This window comes from Ciconia boyciana, chromosome 6 (assembly GCF_034638445.1).
Source record: "Ciconia boyciana chromosome 6, ASM3463844v1, whole genome shotgun sequence".
NCBI classification, from domain to species: domain Eukaryota; kingdom Metazoa; phylum Chordata; class Aves; order Ciconiiformes; family Ciconiidae; genus Ciconia; species Ciconia boyciana.
Genome location: NC_132939.1, coordinates 66,298,122 through 66,320,601, shown reverse-complemented (window position 1 = coordinate 66,320,601; position 22,480 = coordinate 66,298,122). Strand labels below are relative to the sequence as shown.

The 22,480-nt window shown below is 36.3% G+C and overlaps 1 protein-coding gene across 8 annotated transcripts in view; it reads left to right on the top strand.

Moving 5' to 3' along the window:
* ARID4A (AT-rich interaction domain 4A) overlaps window positions 1-22,480 on the top strand; it is a 61,869-nt gene that overhangs the window by 17,133 nt on the left and 22,256 nt on the right. For all 8 annotated transcript variants that reach the window (XR_012043202.1, XM_072866160.1, XM_072866153.1 and 5 more), the window contains exons 6-14: window positions 3,446-3,525; window positions 3,628-3,722; window positions 4,336-4,468; window positions 6,385-6,464; window positions 8,172-8,248; window positions 10,119-10,285; window positions 18,734-18,806; window positions 21,334-21,428; window positions 21,578-21,675. Coding sequence is in view for 7 of the 8 variants with exons in the window: in XM_072866160.1 (XP_072722261.1) it covers window positions 3,446-3,525; window positions 3,628-3,722; window positions 4,336-4,468; window positions 6,385-6,464; window positions 8,172-8,248; window positions 10,119-10,285; window positions 18,734-18,806; window positions 21,334-21,428; window positions 21,578-21,675 (898 nt within the window). In the remaining variant the exon portion in view is untranslated. The remainder of the gene's footprint in view (window positions 1-3,445; window positions 3,526-3,627; window positions 3,723-4,335; window positions 4,469-6,384; window positions 6,465-8,171; window positions 8,249-10,118; window positions 10,286-18,733; window positions 18,807-21,333; window positions 21,429-21,577; window positions 21,676-22,480) is intronic.

The window sequence follows — 22,480 nt, the reverse complement described above, 5'->3', positions numbered from 1 at the left end:
TCTACTGCCTGTGCATTTCCGTCTTGCCCTTTAGTTAGACCAGCAGGTCTCCGCTCATCGATGACGGTATCTTGCCTTGACTCTATCCGTTCTTTTAACCTGAATGAGGGGTGAGGGGGAGAGAGACTTCAGTGCTGGAAGAAAATTACCCAGGTAAAATGGAACATATTGGACTTGATTACTTTGAAAGAATCATGCACTCTTCTACTCTGCCATGCATTTCCTTTGCCCCAGGCAGGACACTCTCACATGGCTGCTGAAGTGAGATATTTTTCTACACTTCCATTTAATGGTTATGCTAATTCTTTGGCCTGCTGCAGTTTGGGAAGGAGGTCTGAGAATTTGTGCTTCTCCACCTTCCTTTCCTGAAGTTGTGTGATAACTGCCTCTCATGTAAAAGAAAGTACTCTATCCTTTTGGAAAAATTGGCTTTCCTTTTAGGGACAGGAGAGGTGTTTCAGAAGGGGCTTTGACTTTGTTTTGTTTTTTGTAGTCCACCTGTTTCGGTTCTGGAAAATGTGGAGTGGCCTAGCACTTTTCCCCTGTATGGCAAGGGACAAGCAGCTTATGTAGAACAGGCTGGTTCTGTACCTTCAACTAGAGAAAATGGAGAGAAATGGCAGGAAAAGGCTCGTAGGAAGAGGGCTGCTTTTGAGGCATGGGGTAGACTTGTCTTCATTCAGGTATGAAATTGGGAATAGGACTGAAAGCATGACTGCCAAGCCCTGAAAGCATACTCATGCTTTCATTGTTTCTGGGTCTGAGGAGTGATTAGGAAAACTTAATTATTCAGCATTAATTATTTTTTCTTCCATGTTGTTTTGTCCATGGAAGTGAAATACAAATTTATGAAGTTGACACTTCTGCAATTGCAAATACATTTTGAAATCTATAATTGTCTCATATTGGTCAGGAATATCTAATTATGTGACTTTCAAAGTTCTAAGTGAACTTGCATGTTTGTTGTAATTGAGGAAAAAAGAATATCTCACACAGTTCTTAATTGTCATAATTTCCTTATGCGTACTTATTTAAGTAGAGTTTAGCGTGTTTTACTAGTGTATTTTACTTAACACTCATTATTTATAAGATTTTATCTTTTAGGGATGAAAAAATGGTATATGTCATCAAAAAATTGAAGTTTGGGAAATAATGTAAGAAATAGAAGTTTGGAGCATCTTGTATGCTCTACAATATGATACTGAGGCCCATTGTCAACTGTCTTCATTTTGAAAACTGTTCTGGTTTATGAATGGTTTGCTTGATTCCTTCCTCTACTATACTAGTTTTATATAAATAGGTAGAGCTTCCAAAATTGGGGATAAACTAGACTGATTTTTTTTTTCTTTACTGTCATGTATCAGGTTCTGTTTGCTTTATTCAATAAAGTTACCTGTTGCCAGTCACAAGCCATTTGTCCCCTAAAATGATTATTTGTGAAAAATTAGTACTTTGACTTCAGTTCTGAATGTGTTTGGCAAAGGATTATGATGGTTATCTGCTTTTAAGTCTCTTCAGAGCGATGAGAAGTGGCACAATCTGAAGGGTACACAGAACATTAAAAAAAAACACAAACCAAACCAAACCCCAACCAGCCAAACCACCCTAAAACTTAAAAATATGCCAATGCAATATTGTTATCAAAGTGTATGGAGAGCTAATGAGTGACACATTGGAGTGGGTAATGACACTTAAAATTCAAAGGGGTGGCACGGATTTTTTTTTTTTTATTATTATTACTGTAAACCTGTGACAACACTGAACTTCAGAATTATTTTGAGCGCTCTGGTCTTTGCGCTTAGCTGATCAGTGGGTACCAATGCTGAATTAGTAATGCGGAGGGGAAGAGCTCACACTTTGTTTTCCCAGTTAGTGCGAAGTGTCACAGTTGTGGCTTCCTTGAGCTGTAAGCTAAACTAGAAGATTTTGAGAGTAACATATTGATGTTGGGGTTGATGGGTCTTACTAGTATTTATATTTTAAAAGTTTTGAAAATATTATTAACTAGTATAACTAATTAGGCTTATAGGTATCTGCTGTTCTTAAAAATATTAGGGTTTTGGAAAGGGGAAAAGTTAGTTGCTTTGTGTGTACGAGTATTATAACATAAGCCATTAAGATAATTCAGTAGTGGAGCGTACCACAGCAGTATCTCTACTCTGAAGATGGGGGAACCTTAAAGCTTATCTCACCAAGCTTAATTTGATTTTTATTCCTACCTTTTTATATAATTATTATTGCAGTCTGTGATTTTAATCTAAGATTATGAGAATGTGACTGTTCTATTTAGTTATTTAACAAATAAAATAAGTGCTTTTCTTGCTGCAACCATTCTCTGTTTTTGCTAAGAATACACATATAGTTGGTAGTTGTGCTAGCTCAAGAGATATATATATATTTTTTAATAGAAACATGCCAAAATTATCATACCTATATGCACAACACTCATGAAACCTTTTTTTTTTTTTTTAAGTTCACTACTGGACAAAGTATCTTTCAAGTAGTTTAAATATAGAGTTGTATTCTGCACTTTGACCCATACAAATAAACTTTTACCTTACTGGAATGCCAGACTGCAGCCACCTGGTCTCTGCTCTTTGAAAAGGGCCTGTTCACATGGCTCAGACAGTGGGATCTGAACCGGTGGGGGGGGACTAGTAACTTCTCTTTCCTTCTTGTCAAGGAAGTTTTTGTGAAAAGATTTTATTTAAACTAAATAAAATTTAGTCAAATAAATTTGACTAAAGAGTAGATCTTTCTCAGGCAAAGCTTGCAGTAGCCTTAAGCATTCTAGTCATCTTCAGCTGTGTATTGATGGAATTCGATGGAACTTCCCTGTCACTTATACATGAGTTTTAAGAGAACAGGATGTCTACTAAGTATTCTTTATAAATTGGTCAGACTTACTGTTGCAAGTTTCCAGAACTCCCAGTCTGTTGGTAGCACAGTCTTGATAGTGTAGCAAAAACTATCACACACTTGTTTTTCTTTCCATTCCTTTGTCTTTTTGTAGAGTTGTTTGTAGCAAGAGAGAGGATTAAAAGGTGGCACAAGTAAGGAATACATGGATAGGGTCAAAAAAAAGGCCAAACCAAACAAAACCTTAATATTGTTAGAGAATAGTAACTGGTATGCAGCCAGTAGCTATGGTTTGAAATGTGCAGTGTATTGATAAGAAGGATGTCTAAATTAGACTGAGATTATTGCATCCAAAAGCCTTACTTTATACTGGCTTGAATCTCTGTGTGAAAATGTTATCTGTTCTTAGGCTGGATCTTGAATACTCCATTTTGCTTGTGAACGAAAGTAACGGTTAAATGGAGGTCTTGGAAGTCATGTTTTAGAGAATATTTTAAATTGTGAGATAAACAGTAGACTTGTTTTGTCAGCTTGGGAAAGAGATCTGATCATCTTGTGCCAATGTGTTTTCTTGGCTTTGTACTAGTTTTTGATGATGGTGATGAAAGGACCTTGAGACGAACTTCGTTATGCTTGAAGGGAGAAAGGCACTTCGCAGAAAGTGAGGTAAGACAATGATGGACATGCAATGAAAACTAAGTAGTTAATTTATATTTTTTTATAATAAGAAGAAATCTCAAACTAATTGTTTCCTATTTTTCCATGTAGACACTTGACCAACTGCCACTAACCAATCCAGAGCACTTTGGAACTCCAGTTATTGGGAAGAAATCTAATAGAGGAAGAAGATCATCTCTTCCCGTGTGAGTTTTGGTAGTGCTCTATTGCTTTCTTTTCCTTTACTAAAACTGAAGTACTACCACTGAAGCTGTAATGGTCTGAATGCTCTGTCATGCGAGCTGTGTACACAGCGTATGGACTTAAGCAATTCAGTTCATACAGATGTGCATATGTTAGCAGTATTATGAAATTGATGGGGTTTTTTTCTTGTAGTAGCCTTAAGAATATTTATGCTTCTTTCATATAATAGGAACTCATGTGTCAGGAAATGTAGGATTTTTAACCTTCTTTATACTGCACAAAGTAGGAAAAAAAGGTACTTTTAAGTTTCTGGCGTACAGACCATTTCTCTTTGTTTCATGTCCATGCACAATCAAATCCTGATTCATGGCTCCAATTCCAGCATGATGCTGTTGTAAAATACTACTACTTGGAAAGAATTTCTACAAAATTCCTCTTACTAACTAAGTGCACTTAATATTTAAGTGTGTTTCAAGCAATTTCAGCTCTTAAAATGCTAGTTTTGTTTTTGAAGCTTTGCAGAACAGGAAGAAAGACCTGGTTGTAAGCTGTATTTGCTTTCAAATATTAACTTCAAATGAAAACTGTAAAATACTGTATGTTTTAATAATTTAGTACTGAAGATGAAAAGGAAGAAGAAAGTAGTGAAGAGGAGGATGAAGATAAAAGGCGTCTCAATGATGAATTGCTTGGGAAAGTTGTGAGTGTGACTTGTAATTCTGAGAAGGCAGACTGGTATCCAGCTTTGGTAAGTTGCTTAAGACGTTGACATCTCTAGTGTCACGCTACTATCTTTTTAGACAAGAGTGTCATCTGACTTGTTACATTGTTCATATAAGCGGTTTTCCTGGATAGGATGGTTTGCAAACTTCACAACTTCTACAGCAAAGTTGTGAATGTAGTCAGGCTAAGCTCTGCTGCCCATATTTGCTAAAATTACAAATATTGTACAGTATCCATGAAAAGTAGGAGACGAAAGATTATTATTTATGTATAAGTTACAGTTTTATGGCTCTTAAGTCTTTCAAAACTGCACATAAAGTGATTGGTATGTAGCAATGTTTTTGTTCTAAAAATAAGATACATTAGGACTTGTGCTCCCAGGCAATTCAAGAGCAACTAGATTTATGAATTTTAATTGCAGTGGAGTTTTTATCTTTTTTGTATTTAATGATTGCCTTTTTCCTTAGACTTTCAATTTTGTGAAATACTAGTTCCTTTCATGCTTGCATTTACATAAATGGCCAGCTACTCTAGCAGTAGAGGTTGGTTATTATTTTTATTTGACTGTCAGTGTATGATATAGCTGTTCATTGCCATTGCTGATAATAAATATATATTAAATAAATTCAAGTACAAGTAGACTTGCACTGTGAAGGTAGATACTTTGCAGATTCTTTATACACACAGAAAAGTTTACGGATGCATATTAAAAGTTGCTTTCTTTAGTAAGCATTTTGGTATTGTCAGACAAGCTGAATATACATCTTCTGTCATCTGTCAGAGATGTGTTTGTTTAAAAAAAATTATTCAGAGCATTAAACACGCAGGTTTGGTTCACTAATTTTTGCAGATTTTATTTACTTAACTGTATATTCTGTAGTCCTTTATTTTGAGTCTTCATGGTTAGCTGGAACGAGCTCAGCTGTTACAATCTTCTAACTTAGTTTAACATTTTATTTTCCTGCGTGAATCCAGGATCAAAAGGTAACTAACTACACAGGCCAGTTGTCTTCCCTTCCTTGAAAGAACATTATGGTGTAATGTAGGGTGAATATTTGACGCTGACTTATCCAGCTGTATGTGTCTCAGTTTAAAATGTGAAATGTGGTATTGTTGTATGTGTGCTGATTGTTGTATATCCCTTTACTAACAGCAGGTTTTAACGTAACACGGTTCTAACTAGGGAGTTAAGTTACTGGAGGCCATGTACCTGTTCTATTTTCTGCTACCTGAGAAACAGGAATGTCTTACCTTGATTTTGGGGGTAAAATTCTGACTCATCTGAATGGGGTGGCACAGCTTCCAGTGAGTCCTGGTAGATGCAGAAGTTCATCTGCATTGACATTTTCTGTCTGTATATGGTCTAAAGCAAAGTGTAAACGTACTCTCTTTGTGGTAATACAAATACTGCAAATGCATTTTTATCACCTTTTTAGACTTTTAGAGATGATACTGCTGTGGAAGGATGCGCTGGATTCTACACCGGCTTATATTATCCACACCTCAAAAAAATACTACTTACCTCTCAGTTTGAATGCCAAAGGTCAGAAGCTGGTATAAAATAAGTGGGTCTGTGACTTTTTAAATAGATGCTTTAAACAGGTTTTGTATGAACGAGAGAAAAAAAGCAGAGTGAATAAACAGGATCCCATGATGTCACCCTAGTAGAGTAGGTTTTGAATTTACAAATGAAACTGCAAACTCTTCTGGCTTGCACATAACAAGTAAAGTTAAGAGTTTGAGGTAAACTGCTTCTTGAAATTTGTCATTGTTGTCCTTGGTAATACAAATTGGGAGTAGGTTTCTTTTCTCAGAACTGGAAATTATAATAGAAGAAACAGGAAAACGGCAGTTTTCCTGCTGTCCATCTTTCTTTCCTTTCAAGATCAGCTGCTTTTTGTTTTGTTTTGCTTAAAAAAAGTGTTTTATTTGAAACTTCAGGTTGTGTCTCCCAGCTGTAATGATGACGTCACAGTGAAAAAGGACCAGTGTTTAGTTCGATCCTTTGCAGATTCCAAATTGTAAGTAATAGCTTACTTTCATTAGATGTATATGGGAGAAAAATGCAAAACTAATTACATATTGCTTCTAAAGGCATTATTTCGTCCAAAAGGAAAGGGTACAATTCTGTGTATTGTTGGTTGTACACATTGATCATTCATAGTCCGTTTCCAGCTAACTTCTTCGGTGCTTACTTGCCCACCATTACATTATGTGTACAGATACAGTTCATGGGATTAGTAAAGTTTCTTATGTTTCTTCATTTAAAAAAAATCAACAACTTGGAAAAAAAAATGGTGTTAATGCTTTAGATGATTCCTGTTCTTTGAAGTGTGAGTTTTGGTTCTAATTATTTCCCTTAATGTCTTAATTATTACGTCTTTATGGGTGTCTGTTGTAGTAGTTTGGATATCTGATTGACTCATTACCTCCAGTGCCCAGATGTCCATGGCTATTTAAATAGCAAAGTTTAAAAGTGTTTAATCTACTTTTTTTAATAAAAAAGTGATTGTAAAGTAACTGTTTAATTTAAAATCTTTACAGAATCTGAACCAATATTCCTGTGAAAATAAAGAAAGGTCCTCTTAGTCCACCCCTGCCCCCCAAAGGGGGAAGGGGAGAGGAAGATGTGTGTCTTACTTAAGGAATAATATATTCAAAAGAATACAAAGACTGTGTTTTAAAGCTGTTTCCCTTTATTTCTCTTCATCTTTACTTGTAAGGCATCTGTCTCAACATATTGTAACTCAAAGGCCAGCTGTCACCCCTCTTTCTCTCTTTCTTTCAAAGTGAACAATTTGTGATTTTTAATAGCCATGATTATGAGTAGGATGCAAGTACTTGATTACTGAAACGTATTTCAAGTAACTGAAGACTTAATTCATTTTGGCCTCTTAATGCAGACTTGTTATCATCAGCCTTCTAGATAAGTCTCGTTCTTTATATACTGAAGGTAGAATGTTATTGGAAAAGCATGCAGACTTGCTCTGTTTTACTTTTTTTTCCCCATAGTATTATGGCTTTAACTTCAGAAAATGGCGGCCTCCAATTCCTGAGGTTTTACTCCAGTTTTTCTGAAATAATGAAAGAAGAAAAAAAATCTTATTATAATAACTCACTTGTAAGGCTTTCCTTGCAGGTTGGTTAGCATTTCTATTGTAGTAATTCAGTAACTGAATATTCAGTATAACTTTAGAACAGAGCAACTTCCATATATTTTGCTATGAGAACACTTTTGTAATTTAAAAATAAAAATCAACTATTTATCAATGCAGATATGTGAATTTGGCTTCACTGTTCTGTGCTAGTAGAAATGCATTTTGAAACTAGAGGGCTTGTTTCTTTCTTCTTAGCTAGATTGCTGTTTTGGGTAGCAACTGTTGATTGATGTGAATATTTTCAATTTAGAAAATGTTTTTTGCCTATGTAGAGTATTTTACCTTTGCAAATTTGTGCAGGTTAAACATTTAAAAGAAAGAAGCTTTACAAAATTTTCTTAATTACAAGGGTTCTTTTAGTGTCTGAGTTTCAAAGAAAGATTGGAAACTTACTCTGGTTTTGAATCTTGTATTAGGACCTACAATAACAAATGCTTTATGCATTTAGTTGTTAGAAAGAGCTTGGAAAATGAATGCTAAATCTTGAAAATTTTAGAAATCACTGTTTTTCTAAATCAAATCCTTGCTTTACTGTGATTTAAAAATAATAACAACCTTATTCTTTTTCAGTTACTCAGTAGCAAGAAAAGACATTAAAGAACTAGATGTTCAAAACTTACCAAAATCTGAGTCCTCTCCTAAAAAAGGTAAATTAGAATAAATTGTAGGTGTTTAAAAAAGTAATCTCATGCCGTAGTACTTTCAACTTTTGGAGATAAATGTTGGCCTGTTGATTTCTGATAATTGCTTTTGGATATTTTACAAACAGTTGAGAAACGGTTGAGAAACGGTTGAGAAACAGTTAGAGAAACTTTGGGCATAGCTGCCTTATTATTAAAATAGCACCTAGCAGAAGTGTTGTTTATTTGATTTTTATTTCCTTCTTTTGATCCACTCCGAATTCATGGAAAGTGAATAGAATATTTTCAAGGTAGAGTATTTGAAATGTCATTGAACAACGGAATATATAGTTACCTCTCCTAAAACAAAAGTTTTGTGCTATTGCTCAAAACTCCTTGTCTTTACATTAAAAATACCCAGACAGCAAGGTGTAAACTTCATTAGAACAGCCTGCCTGTGGTTAATGTTTGATTGAAAAGTATAATTACAGAACTTGATTTCTGGATGGATGGATAATATGACTACAATAATCCATCTTTTTAGTGAGCTTGTAAAAGCCAGATTCTCACTTTAATGTAAATAATTCTTAAACTTTTAGTGTTGTTTCTCCCAATCAGACCTCAAAACACAAAATTTGTTAAGGAGAAATATTTAAAATATATTTATTAAAAATAAAATAAATTTTTTAAAAAATACCAGCAACAAAAAAACCCCCACTCAACAACAATGGTTCCTCTGGTTTGCATAAAGGTGTGGAACAGCTCCTTAACAAGTGAAGATTTAACAAGATACTCACAAATGAGAGCTTGAGGTGCTTTTGATTGCTTCATGTAATTCTTAGTGATTTCACTTATACTTTCTTCTTAATAACTATTTCACAGTACAAGAACTTTAGAACAGCCAAAAAAATGATCAGATGCCAGGTTTAAGATAAATTGAAGAAAGGGATTTTGTTTTTCGTGCAGAACGTAATTGGGTTGTGACATTCATTGCCATGAGGGAATATGGTGGAACCAAAGGTACTAATGGTTTCAAAAAGAACTTGGACAACTTCCTGGAGGTTACTCTGTCAGCAGCTATTAAAAACTGATGCCTTTTCTTCTCCAGCAACACTGTGAATGGTTCATTGCAGTATGTCCCTCTTTTGGGTATTCTTCTGATTCCTCTTTATTACAGTTTTTTATTGTGTCTGGGGGGTATATTTGGGGGTTATCTGGGTTTGCTTTGCTTTGTTGTTTTCCCCCTTGGACCACCTCTTCCAGGAAAAGAATTTGAGGTATTCCCGTTGTACAAGTGTGACTTCTCCCCATCCTATCACGGCCTTATTCATTAGTGTATTTTTCCTCTGTTCCAAACAGTAATGTAACATCTCTTTAGGCAGTGCTCTTAAACAAAACATTTGCCATTTTTTTTCAATCTAAACTTTAAGACATGAAGATATTTTGAAAAGAACAAAGTAAATCGTGGTACTTGATCTAATTGATGGGTTTGCTTTTTTTAAAATAGCTTTATTACAGAAGCAGAACAGTTCACAGTTGCATAGAATATGTATGCATAAGTATAGGTGCTTATTTTTGGTACTGTTCACATACATAGGTATAAATCTTAGTGTTCATGGGGACCTATGCCTAGAAAACAACTGGATGATGTGTGTGGGATGGATGTCTCAACTCTGAACTCCTTGAGTTGCCGATACTTGATTTTTAGAATTTGACGGGCTCAAAATGTAAAGTGTGTAGACTGAATGTTTAAAGCTGAAGTATCTGTTTTATCACTTATTTCCATTTTTGGTTTAAGTTGGCATTGTAATTTACAAGAAGGTGAAAAGGAAATTAAAAATGCTTAGTGACTGTGGATACTGCGGATGAGGTAAAACCAGGGCCCTTTCTTCTGTAGGGCTACAGGAGGCAAGCACGTTTCTCAACACAAAGGGTGTTCCTCGGAACTGGAAAATGGACATAAGTGAAATTCTGGAGTCCTCTAGCAGCGATGAGGAAGATGGAGCTGCTGCAGAAACTGATGAAGAGGAAGAAAAAAGAGAAGAGAAAACAGAAGAAGTACTGGTAAGTCTGGGCGATTTCAGTCACTCTTCAAAGATAATTTAATAACTTGCGTGCCTGAAGATCCTGCACTTTTCCAACATTTTACTCTCAGACGTGGCTTACTCACTTCAACGTCTTCAGACCTGTTCATGTTCCCTTTGCTGCAGCCGTCTGTAGTGGGATTTATGAGCAGGGGCAGGTTGCCTTTTATTATCCAGTGCAGAAACTGGAGACAAATCTCAGAAATTAAGAATTTAAGAGAAGAGTGATAGAAAGAATCTGGATCAGGAGAGACATAACCAAAAAAATTGATGCTGAGCCCAATAGTAGCAATCCAACCTTAAATAAAAGTAACTTTGTATTTTTCTTTTGTACTTTATATGTAGCTTATGTAAAAAGTAACTTGGTTCTGAAAACAGTAGTTTGATTTAAAAAAAAAAAAAAAAGACAAACTATTAAAGCAAAAGCGGCAGGCTGACTGAAAGTATGAGCTAATGCACAGTGCCTGTTAAAGCTATTTGGTGCCTAAAACACTATCTGAGCAGTACAGGACTTCAGTTTGAAAGCGTTAGGTTTTTCTTAAAACCAGTATTACCATCATATGCTACAACGTGGATGGACTTTCTGTCTGATATTTAGGGTAAAATGTTTTTTCTGCATTGGAATACTTTGAGTGGCTCCTTTTCCACAAAGTTAGCCAGTTTCTTCATGTCATTAAAACCGTATTTACAGAACTTCCTTTTATTTCTGCTACCTGTTTTTAACCTTGATGTTATATTTAGAAGTAGGAGGTGGGGGGGGGTTGGTTGTGGGATTTGTTTGGTTTTTTTCTCGTGCGATTTTCACAACACGCTCGGAAACACTCCTTTCTTTATACAGAAAAAAATCAAGTGAAGTTTGTCTTCTGAGGAAGGTCAAACACCCTTTCCCTGTCGCTTCCCCTGCAGCGTGCGTTTTTGTCAGCCGGAGCGCAGAATGGCGGGTCGTACTTGGAGGCGGCCTACAGCGTTGCCACGGCAACCGACTGTTGGTTGGCAGTGCGCATGCGCGGGGGGTGGCGGGGGGGAGCGGGCGCTGGAGCGGAGGCTTGGCCGCCGGCCAGGGGGAGGCTTGCCAGATGCTTTGAAATGGGCTGTCTCTTTTCTTTGCCTTTCATGTAATGTCTGATTTTTTTATTTTTTTATATGGAAGAGAATGTAAGTAATGCCGTATAACTGCGGATGCCGTGCAGGGAGAGAGAAAGCCAGCAAATATTTGGAAGTCAGGCTGAAATATGTCCAGGCAGTGGGCAGATTAGATAGAAAGGAAGTAAAACCATTTTACATTTGAAAGAATGCAGCTCCTAGGTAAGGATTCTGTGTTTTAATCTGTAATGTTAACATCGTTGTTAAGAATGCGGATTTGACTTAGTTTTCTGATCTGGGAACTGTCTGGTGGAGCATGCAGCCAGGATAGATCTTTCCAGGTAAAAAAAGACAATAAGAGTCTATTTTTAGGTGATAATTTTATGCCTTGATAACAGTGCTCTGGAAAATGGAGTAGATGTCTGTCTGAGAATAATGGTATGATTAGATAAATATAAGGATAGATGTGTGCAGAATATAAAATCCTCTGGGTTTTTTCCTCTGTTTGCAGTGAAAAGGACTGAATAGGCCACATTTTGCAGGGTGTGAACTGTTGCAGTCTGTATTGGTCTGTTTGTATTAACGTTGGTTAAAATTGCAGAATATCAGTCATTAAAAATCAAGGATTGCTGTACTAGTTTTCTGTTATCCATTTGTAATATAATTTTTTCATTGCTATTGCATAAAAGTGCTGTGTGTTTCAAACAAAGAAGGGGGAGGGGGGAGCTTGGTGGTTTAAAAAAAAAAAAAAAAAGAAAAGAAAAGGCATTCCTGTAAAAGAAATATACGTTGTTTTTAAAGAATAATCTAAATGTAGAGTAGTGAAGCAAAGGATTCCAGACAGGTAGATGTGCTGGTAGGAAAAGCTATAGAATCCATTATTTCCAGGTGACAAGTAGGCATGTAAAAATAAGGTGAGCATCTTCATGCTGAAGCTATGTAGCAGAGGATAGATATTAATCTTTTTAGATTATATCAGAGCAGAACTGTCATTCGGGCCCATTAAATTCCTGATTCAACTGTTACAATACATATTCTAATTGTGGGCCATGCTCTAATTACAATTATAGAGCATTTAGGGAATTTATCATAATTTATTTTTTCTTTTCCCTTAGAAAGGCAGTAGTACTGGTTGCAGAGAGAATTGACAAGTGAATTATTCTGCCTTGCGTTTATCTGACTACAAATGTTGAATTACTCAAATTTTGCATTTACATTTTGTAGAGTTTCTCCTTTATTAATCAAGGTCAAAATAGCTTCTGTCCATCCTCTGCCAGAATGTTCTCAGTGGACCTTTTGTTTTAGAACTGCAAATTGTTATATTGTTGGAGATGGGAGGGAGATTTTTAAAATTATCTTTTCCCCCACCCCCATCTCCTGAAATGCACAGCAGCTTTGCTGTCAAGGCCTGGCCAGCTGCTGACCAGCCATGAGAGGCCTTCATTAAATCAATCAAATTGGCACAGACCTACTTAATCTATAATGAGAGCATAAAGTCAGTCAGAAGAGTCTAATTCTGGGAATGGAAAGGATCCTATTTTTCTGAAGTAGGATCTTTTATAATGATAATGGAGCAGAGAGACCTACTGTAGCTGGTGATAATAGATCCTACCATTTTTCCAGTAGCTAGGTTAAAATCTATAACTTTGTTTTGACAGAGAGTGTCTTTCAAATTGTGCTGCCTTTCATGACATCTTAGAGAGTATGGTAGAATTGGTACAACAAGGTTTCCAGGCTTTACATGGTTGTTTTTTGATGGCTTTTGTAAGCTAAGGAGTGGGAACCAATATGGTGGTGGTGAGATGCTGATCCTCTTCATCAGTGGTAACTCACTTGTGTGGTCCAGAGTTGACTATGAAGGAGGAAAATGTGGAAATTGCTTGTCGTGGACTTTAACAGGGATTGCGTTACATTTGAGTTGCTCAGCATGTTCAAATTATTGGATTTTTGGCAATAATTGCAGTACATGCTGCTACTCAAGATTACTTTTAATTCACAGTGTGAGGTCTGAATAACAACAGATATTGCATGTATCACAAAAAGTGAAAAAATCAGGAGGTACTATACAAAAAGTTATCAAATGAAAATTTAAAGAATCGCACAATTGTTTTGAATCCAGATAAAAATCTGGATATTGCTTTTGATTCTTACCCAGTTTTCAACATGTCAGAATTAAGAGAATTAACTGTGTTTTGAGGGTACATTTGGCAGTCAAAGAATGCACTGCAGCTAAAAGGAAAAAGAAAATCTAAACTCCAGTATCTCCACATAGAAATAGAAGCTTTTGGAACATTACTTGAGTTTTATTAAAAATCAGATTATATATGCTACTGTATTTGCTTGTATTTAAGTTGTTCTGTCAGGGAAGAAATCATACCTCTTTGTTTCTCAGGATTAAATAGACAAATACTCCCCATTTTACAAGGGAACGTATAGGCAACATTTGGTTTTGCCTGTCAGTCTCCCTGTAGGCCATTATGATTCTAAAAGAATCAAGATTTTAATATGCAGTTATTTGAAATATGTATTCAGTACATGTTCTTAACAGATACATTCACATAAGATCAGAGTAAAAGTAAGGAATTTGTTCTTTAGAGTTTGAATTTTGCAAGTTTCAAAATTGTATCTTTTTACGATATCAAGAGCTGGAAAAAGGGATTTCTGTCTTACCTGTAGAATTGGTTATAACACATCTTTGAGAGACTCTTTGAACATATCTATCCCACTTTAATATCAGTTCCTTGTTCTTTCATTCCCCCCCCACCCCCCAACCGAACATGCAAAAAATGTCCAGAAAAAAATTCTAGCTAGCTGGTCTCCATGCCTCTCATTGAAGAAAGAGTGGTAGCACCTCCAGGTGTATGCTTAGAGGATTTTTCTCTTCGTCTTCATTTTGACAGTCACCTGAAGGATGTATCTGTAGTATGTTTAATAGTGTGGATTCATTTAAAGTTTTTACGGTTCTTGCATCACAACAGCATCAAGAAACGTCAGTCAGAGTTGCTTTACATTGTTGAGCAGGGAAAATGCTAGAAGCATTTTCCAATGTACCTATTCTGCAAATAAGCAAGGATTTCAGTTCTCATGATAAGTCATTACCATATATTTTATTAGCACTAAGTTCATGAAGGAAGGATGAGTATATGAAAGCCATTATGTATTTTAGGAGGCTTGAGATTCCTACAAATTATCAGTAGTCATCTATTAAAATATTAACATTTTGCTTCAAAGTAGTTCTTGTTTCCCATGTAGTGTTTTTTCTAAGTGACTGTGTGAGACCACATAAAATAATACATGAATTGTCCATTTCTGTTGCAACCTATGTGTATTTTAAGACAACATTGAAAAAGCTGACTCTAAAAATTAAATACAGGAATACAGTAATTTCAAAGTTAATGAAGCATGATATCCAGAAACAAGTGGTTTATTTACATATATATAAAAAAACCTAAGCAGCTGTGATGTGTAATATGCAGAATAGCCTTTAAAAAACAGCTGAATGTTGATTAGCTAATCATCCTTCTCATGCATGCATGCATTTGTAGGAGTTTTGGGGCTGTGAAGCATGGCCTACATCATACCATGCACAAACGTTCTTTACAAACACTTTCTTGCTCACAATTTTGTGCTAACAGGCATTCTCAGAATAGTCCTCAAAGGGGAGCGAAGAATTTGCAAACTGAGGTGCAGCTCTAGAGTGAGTCATTGTTGAGGATGGTTGAATTCCTGGTTCCTGTTGGTAGAAATGAACATTTGAAGACCGCTCTCATCTCCGCATGGTGTAAAGCTGTTAACTTGTTGCAATCAGTTTAATTCTTTTCATTTCCTTAATTAGTGTTCAAACTTGGCATCAGAAAGCAAATGTGCAAGTGATGAAAACGCATTTAAGTGCTCTGAAGCAACAAAATTATGTTAACTCTAATTCTGGCAGCTTGTCTTGATCATATACTCTTCTGAACTCCAAATCCTGTACACATTGTTCTTCCTCTTACCTTGCATTTATTTCACAGAAGAGTTTATGGTATTGTCAGTCTATTAATAACATAAAAGAAGGATCTGTCCCTGGTACCCTAGCCCTGTATTGATTGAGTGTATGGTGTACGTGCTTGTAAGTAGAGATTCATTCTTTGTTTTGTAAAATCAACTGTTTCATCCTTTGTGCTCCCATTCGGCTCTACTGCTTAGCATCCACAGAAGCTTTAATGTCTTTCTGTAGAGTAAAGGATGAGTCAGGATAATAGAGTTACATTCTTGTTTAAAATCATGCTAAAGACAGAGGCAAAACTCATGGTGAATAAAGTGGCTTGAAACCAAATGAAGCAAAGCCAGATACAAGTTTTCTGCAAGTTTCTGTGGGTTTTATGTTGTGCTTATTTGTTGGTGGTTATTCTCAGAATAATTTTACAAAATACTTGAACACTGTTAGTATTACTTGGAAGGCAATAAGGAGTTGAGGTGGGAAAGGCGTACGTCCCTTACACAGAGATCCTATGTTCATTGTTGATTTCATTGTTTTACTGTTCAAAATATTCTCTAACTGATGTGACCTGCTAGTCAGAAAGGCAGAAAAAAAATCTCAAACCCATAAAATTTCAACTTTTTAATTATGAATTAAAAAGGGCATCTTGGAGATTTTTTTAAAAAATGAAATTCAGCCTCTTGCTCTGAAACAAAAAAAAAATTTCTCATGTTGCATTTAGTTATGGGTGTTGGTTGAACAACAGAAAGGTCTCAATTTTGAACTCCTGCCACTTAAAAATTTCATATTGTTTTGCCTCTCACTTGGACTTCTCTTTAGCTAGAGTCTCCCTTTCTTGCAACATCTGTATAGGGAAAAAATGAAATGGAGACGCAGAACTCTCTTAAAGAAACTGGTTTTGAAAAATTGTCACTGTGAACTTACTTATGCCCAGTCTAAGATGGGCTTAAGTGTCTAGATAGGAGAAGTGAGTTTTGGAGGGTAGCAGTGTCACCCCAGTGCCTGCTGAAAAGAGATGCTGGGAATTTTAGCTCTCCAGTCACTGATGGTGATTGCAGGTTGTGGCATCAACATTTCTCAGGTGTTTTCTTCACTTTGGGTGCAGATTTAAGGTTGCTGATAGAGCAGCTTAGATGATAGTTGATGTATTTAAAATAAAACTTAACTCTAACTCAGAACAGTAGACGCTCCTGGGAATTCATTATGTCCAGTTACAAACAGATAACCTTGATAAAAATATGACCTCTTCTAAAAATCCATGTATCTTAATGTTTCAGTAAGCATATCCATGAAGGGTTGGTCTTTCTCATTTTGGCCATTAGCAAAAAAAGACTTTGAAATAGCTGATACATGATTTATTCCTTGGTGACAGTTATTCAGGTCTTATTCAAGTAATCTCTCGGAAGGATTTGGTGTCCACTGGTACCATGGTTCAGGCACGGTTCAGACTCTCTTTGTCAAGGGATGGCAACCTAGCTCATATACCATCAACAGAGAGAAGTGGGTACAGGATTCAGGATGTCTCTCATAGGTGGATGAATATTGCAGTCAGGTTTTATGCCTTGGTCCTATAAGAATGTAAAAGCTTTTCATCTTTTCTTTTTGCTTTTCTTCAGCTGAAGAAAAGCATACTTGGTATGAATGAAATGGTTAACATTCTGTCTGCAAGAGTGCTATTTCTAACCTACATTTCTGCTGTTCTGACCTACAGTTCTGGTTTGGTGTTATGCCCACGTAAAAGAAATTGTTTGAATTCAACTATTCAGAAATATTTCTGAATGTTTACTGTTATTAGATATATTTAGTTTGCATAGTTTGTATTGTATTGCCTTTAATCAGTAAACATTACAGTACATGGTAGAAATTTCTCGATCTTGAAGTTGGCTTGCAATCTAGATGGAGAGAAAAAAGCTGTGGTTTCTATAGCAATAATTCATTTGTTAACCTGGAAGAACTTAATAATTCTATAGATAATGGTTTCTTTTTATATAATCCCTATAATATGCAGTATGAGCAAATGGTAACTGATGCTGTACAATGTTGTGATTATTCATTTAATTTCCTCAAATTATGTCCCAAGAAAAAAATAGGAAAATAAGAAACAGATACTGTCTCTGCCTGGTTGTAGGTGATCCCTGTTGGGTTTTGAAGCTCAGAATTCACTGAAGCAGGCAGGGCTGAAATTCATTCTGATGCTGGGCAGATTGTTTTCTGGTTAACAAGGCAGTAGCATATACATTTACATTTCACTGCCTATCTTCCTGCCTTGAAGCTTAAAGTTTACAGAATGCAGAGACGACTGAAATTGAAATTGCTATTCTGGTTTCCTTCTGGAACTGCTTGTGACTTTTATGTTATTTTTAATAATGTAATGATAAGATTTTTTTGACACGTACTGTACATCTTTCCTTCAAGACAGCTGCGGTCTTCCTTGTGCAAACTGCCTTACCAGCAATCCCTATGATTGCCAGGCTGGCAGGAAGAAAGTAGCATGCGTAAAGCGTTGCAGGGAAAAGATTCCCCCCCCCCCCCTTCCCCTCTTGGTCTCTGCTAGCATCTCAGAACTCCATGAAGTATACGTAGATATGTAGAAATTATTTCCCTCCCCCTGATAAATGTACTTTTATTTTAATTGTTTCCACCTGAATAAAATAAAATCTTTATTTTATACTGTGGACTGCTTACCATAAAGTTCATAAGTGTTTATCTCTGAGGATTTAAGTTGTAAAGATAAAATTAAGGAATTTATATTAATAAGTTATGGAAATATGTGTTCAGGAAACTATGGAAGTGACTGTAAAAGTGTTTCCAAATATGAACTGAAATCTAGCATGGGAGCTTAATCACAGAATGAATAGTGTCTGGAGCATGAAAACCAGGATCGGTTGGAGAAAGAATTGTTTGACAACCTTAGCTATAGTTGGGGTAAGGAAGAGGAGTTAAAGAACACCCCCCCCCTCCCCCCCCCCTCAAAAAAAACCCCAAAACAAAACCAAAAAACCAACCAAAACAAAAACACCAAAAAACCTAGAGTTCCTGTGAACTGCTTCAGTCTTGTAAATAGCAGACCTTTTCTGTATTAGAACAATATGTTAAGTATATTAGTGTTTTCATTTTGAGGATCACACTTACTTTCTTTCTGTCATGGATTGAGGGTTTCCCTGACCTGCGTTTTCTTTTTCTCCTCCTGAGGTGCACACTTCGGTCTCCTGAGTAAATTTTGTTTTCTACATATTTCACCATTATATGGGTGCAGGGCCAAATGGGAAGTGGTTTGGGTTTAGTTCTTGCTGTTAGGCTTTTGTACAAATAAATTGTTACTTTGCATATTTTCTGTTTTCATTGTGACTCTATTTGTTTTCACAGCCTGAGGAAGAGCTTGATCCTGAAGAGAGGGACAACTTCCTCCAACAGCTTTACAAGTTTATGGAAGACAGAGGTAACACGGATTTTTTTTTTTTTTTTTTTTTTTAATTTAATCTCTAGTCCACTTTTTTAATGGCTTTTAAAAATTGCTTTTAAATGTAATGGATGTTATTACGAGCATATTCTCATGTCAGTGACAAAGGATAACAGCTAGTCTGGTGCAAGGAAAAACACTTTTTCCCATTTTCACGTGTGGCAGGTCTGCTTCCAGTACTTTGAAGCACAGTGCACAAAGGCAACTCAAATCCTCCCTGAGGTGTTTTGTTTTTGTTTTGCTTTCACAAAACCTTTTTTATGTTAACAATCCCTGTTAAATAAGCTCTTGGTTGATTTCTTGTTGTGACAGCCATGACTGGGAACTCTGCTGCTGTTAATCTCAGGCTGGAACCTGAGGATGCTATTCATGGATGGTGAAATTCAACCAGCAGAGAATGGGAGGTGTGCCATCTTCAAGTCTCCTTGCAGAACTGTCTTAATCATGCGCAGATGTAGCAGTGGTACTCACCTGAAGAGGCAACTTAAAAGATTCTACTTTGTCCAGTAGCTAGAACAAGAAAATAGCATATTTTAAATGTTTTTCTTTACCGAATTAGGTGAGACTGTTATAAATTGGAATAGTTAAAGTCCTGGCATAAGACATATATTGGAAGTGCATGCGCTATGTATAGAGAGCAGGATATACCTGCTGACCTGGGAGAACTGTTGTTGCATAAGCCATTCACATTTGCAGTTGTGATGAGACTGACACTAAAATGGAAGGTTTTCTGTTCCTTGGCTGCACACCCCCCCCCCCCCCCCTTTTTTTTTTTTTTTAAGGATATTTAAGCCTGGAAAGAGTTTTATCTTTTAGAGTATATTTGTTTTATTCAGTTTACTCATGAACTCACTATTTCAATTCAAATACTGTGTTAATCCTGCAATAACATTGGTGGAGGTAGATTATAAGTGCAACTCCTACTGCCTTTTTACGTTTTTTTTTTTTTCTTTTTCCTTGACAAAAGTTACCTGAATGATATTTCCTTAGCAGCATATAGTACAGCAAATGTTGATGTACTTGAATTTGAAATAATCAGAGCTAAGAGTAAAATGTAAAGTGCATGTGGTGTCCAAATATTTCCCCCTTTCTTTTTTTCTTGGGTTTTAAAATTGGGGGGGGAAATCAAGTTACCTTTGTAAAAGAGGCTCTGCATCCCTATTAACGAGGTGTGTTCTAGACCACAGAATCATAAAAGAACAGTTCCAAGTCTGTTCAGTATTGCCAGTTCTTATCACAGGTTTAGAAATTGGTCATGTATTATAGCAAAGTATACTGGGGTTCATCCAAAATAATTTTGAGGCCTCCTGTGTATAACTAGTGTTTCTGGAGAATAACCTGCCTTGGGGCAATAAGAGGCTGTGTCAGGGGAAAAAGAATCCTATGCTGCTGGACTAATCCACAATTTTCTTTCTTTTCTAGTAGCCTGATTCTTTCCCCTTTTCTGTTTTTCCTCCTCCCTCACTCCCTTTCTTAAGCACTCTTAGACTACAAACCAAGTAGGGATCATGTCAGGGACTTGTAGAGGCAAAAGAAGAAAGCATTTGTGCACTGAATTTGAAGACTCAGTCCAGAAAATATTCTTTAAGCTAGTATGTCAATTGAGCAATATACAGGGCTTTTTTTCAGGACTGGGTCTTTCCCCTACCTGTCTACTTTTTTTTTTTTCCTCTGTCCTTATAGCAAGATTTCTGTTCCCACCAGATTTGTTCTACATTCCGTTCTCTCAGTATGAATGTTTTGATTTGTGTAATCATGACAGTATTCCCAAAGTCCTATAAAATTATTTTCATTATTCCAAATATAATTACATGAAGATGAAGGAAGATGAGAAGCAGCAGGGAAGAGGTTTGATATTCTTTCTTGCTGGGAGGAATACTGTCTACGTACGCAGCCACTTGCCCCAAGTCACTTTTAGTTTCTCCTTTTGCAATTAATCATTGCGGCTCATCCGATTTGAGTTCTTTCTTTTTCCCGGAACTGTCCCAGATATTCATGTCCTGTTAGGGCTTTGTGCTTTTTCACATTCTGACAATTTGCCTGTGTATCTTTTTCTAATCCAACATTTCTGCTTCTTCCCCATTCCTTTCAGACCACAGTGTTTTGAGTTAATCTCTTCGCACATTGCTATATTCAAGCATTCATCAGGTGTTCTGTAGAGCTTGCTGCACTTCTGGCTGTCTCCCCCACTCAAGAGAGGAACAGTGGGATGCAGCCAATTGGATGGGGGTTACTGCACAAATCTGACCAGGAGGTCGAGAAATCATAGTTATCAAGCAGCTGGTGCCAGTATGCTAATAAACCACCCAGATATCACTGATGCATTGAAAAGAGGGTAAAACCTTAATTGGTGGTTGGAAACTACTGACTTGTGACGTATCTTAGAACTATTAAATGTAGATTTTAAAATGTAGAAAGATATTAGTAAGCAAATGTGTGCTAAAGGAATGGAAGAAGCAGTTTGCTGTTCTTCGTGATAACTTATTTCTGGTGTTGTTTTATTTAGGTACTCCTATCAATAAACCACCTGTTCTGGGCTACAAGGACCTTAATCTCTTCAAACTTTTTAGACTGGTATATCAGCAGGGTGGGTGTGACAATGTAAGTGTTGGATGTTTCCTGAACTAAATATGTCTATTCATTATTAAAGTCTGTGGCTTGTGGCCGTGTTAGATATCATTCCTTAATGTTCTTGGTTAACAAAACCTGAAGACTTACTTTTTTTTTTTTCCCCCCCCCTCCCCCTGAAGATTGAGAGTGGTGCTGTATGGAAGCAAATTTATATGGACCTTGGCATTCCTATTTTGAACTCGGCTGCTTCCTACAATGTAAAAACTGCTTATAGAAAGTAAGTTCTCATATTGTATAGTGGTGAAAACATTTTTCCTTTTTTTTTAGTAGCATGTACAATATTCAAGCAATTTTTGATAGTTTAGTGAAACAGTAGTTGGCATTCTTCAGTTCATGAGCAGTTCTGAGCATTTTCCAGTGCTGAGGATTGAAACGGTGGAGGAAAGGAGGGAGTGCTCAGGGCTGCATAAGTTCTGGTTGCTCTAATACATTAGAATTCTGCTCATTTTCTTATCAAGAAGTGTTCACTTTCAGCATGTGATGATGCCATTTCAGAGTACAACAATGAAATTTATTAAAAAAGCTTTGGCAAATTCAGCTTTGCAATTTATGGCGATTAACAAGAGCAGACTCTGTCCTCGATCTGTAGATGCTGCATGCAGTGAGGAGAATTTTATACCAGTTTCTTTAACTTCCTGAAAAATGTTGATAGAGATAGACATGTTTCAGATTGCATATTTAAATATGATCTTTGTGGAATCTGTAGACTAATGGCTTTAGGGCATAACTATGTACATTGCTATGGTGGATGTGACAGTATTAAGTAGTAAAATCACTGCTTGTAATGAAAAAATGCATAAATATTTTTATTCTGACCCCTGGTTTTCAGTTGTGTTTTAACTTTTGAAATGGAAACCTTTTAGGAATGACACTTTTCAAGCTCATTTTCTAAATAAGAATGATTTTTATTTATCCTCCTGGAATTTTGACAAGAAACAATTGGGCTTTTTGAGTAAAAGGGAAGAATGAGGTTCTCTTGTCTCGAACCTAAGGAAATTTGGCTGATTGAATAGGGATGACTA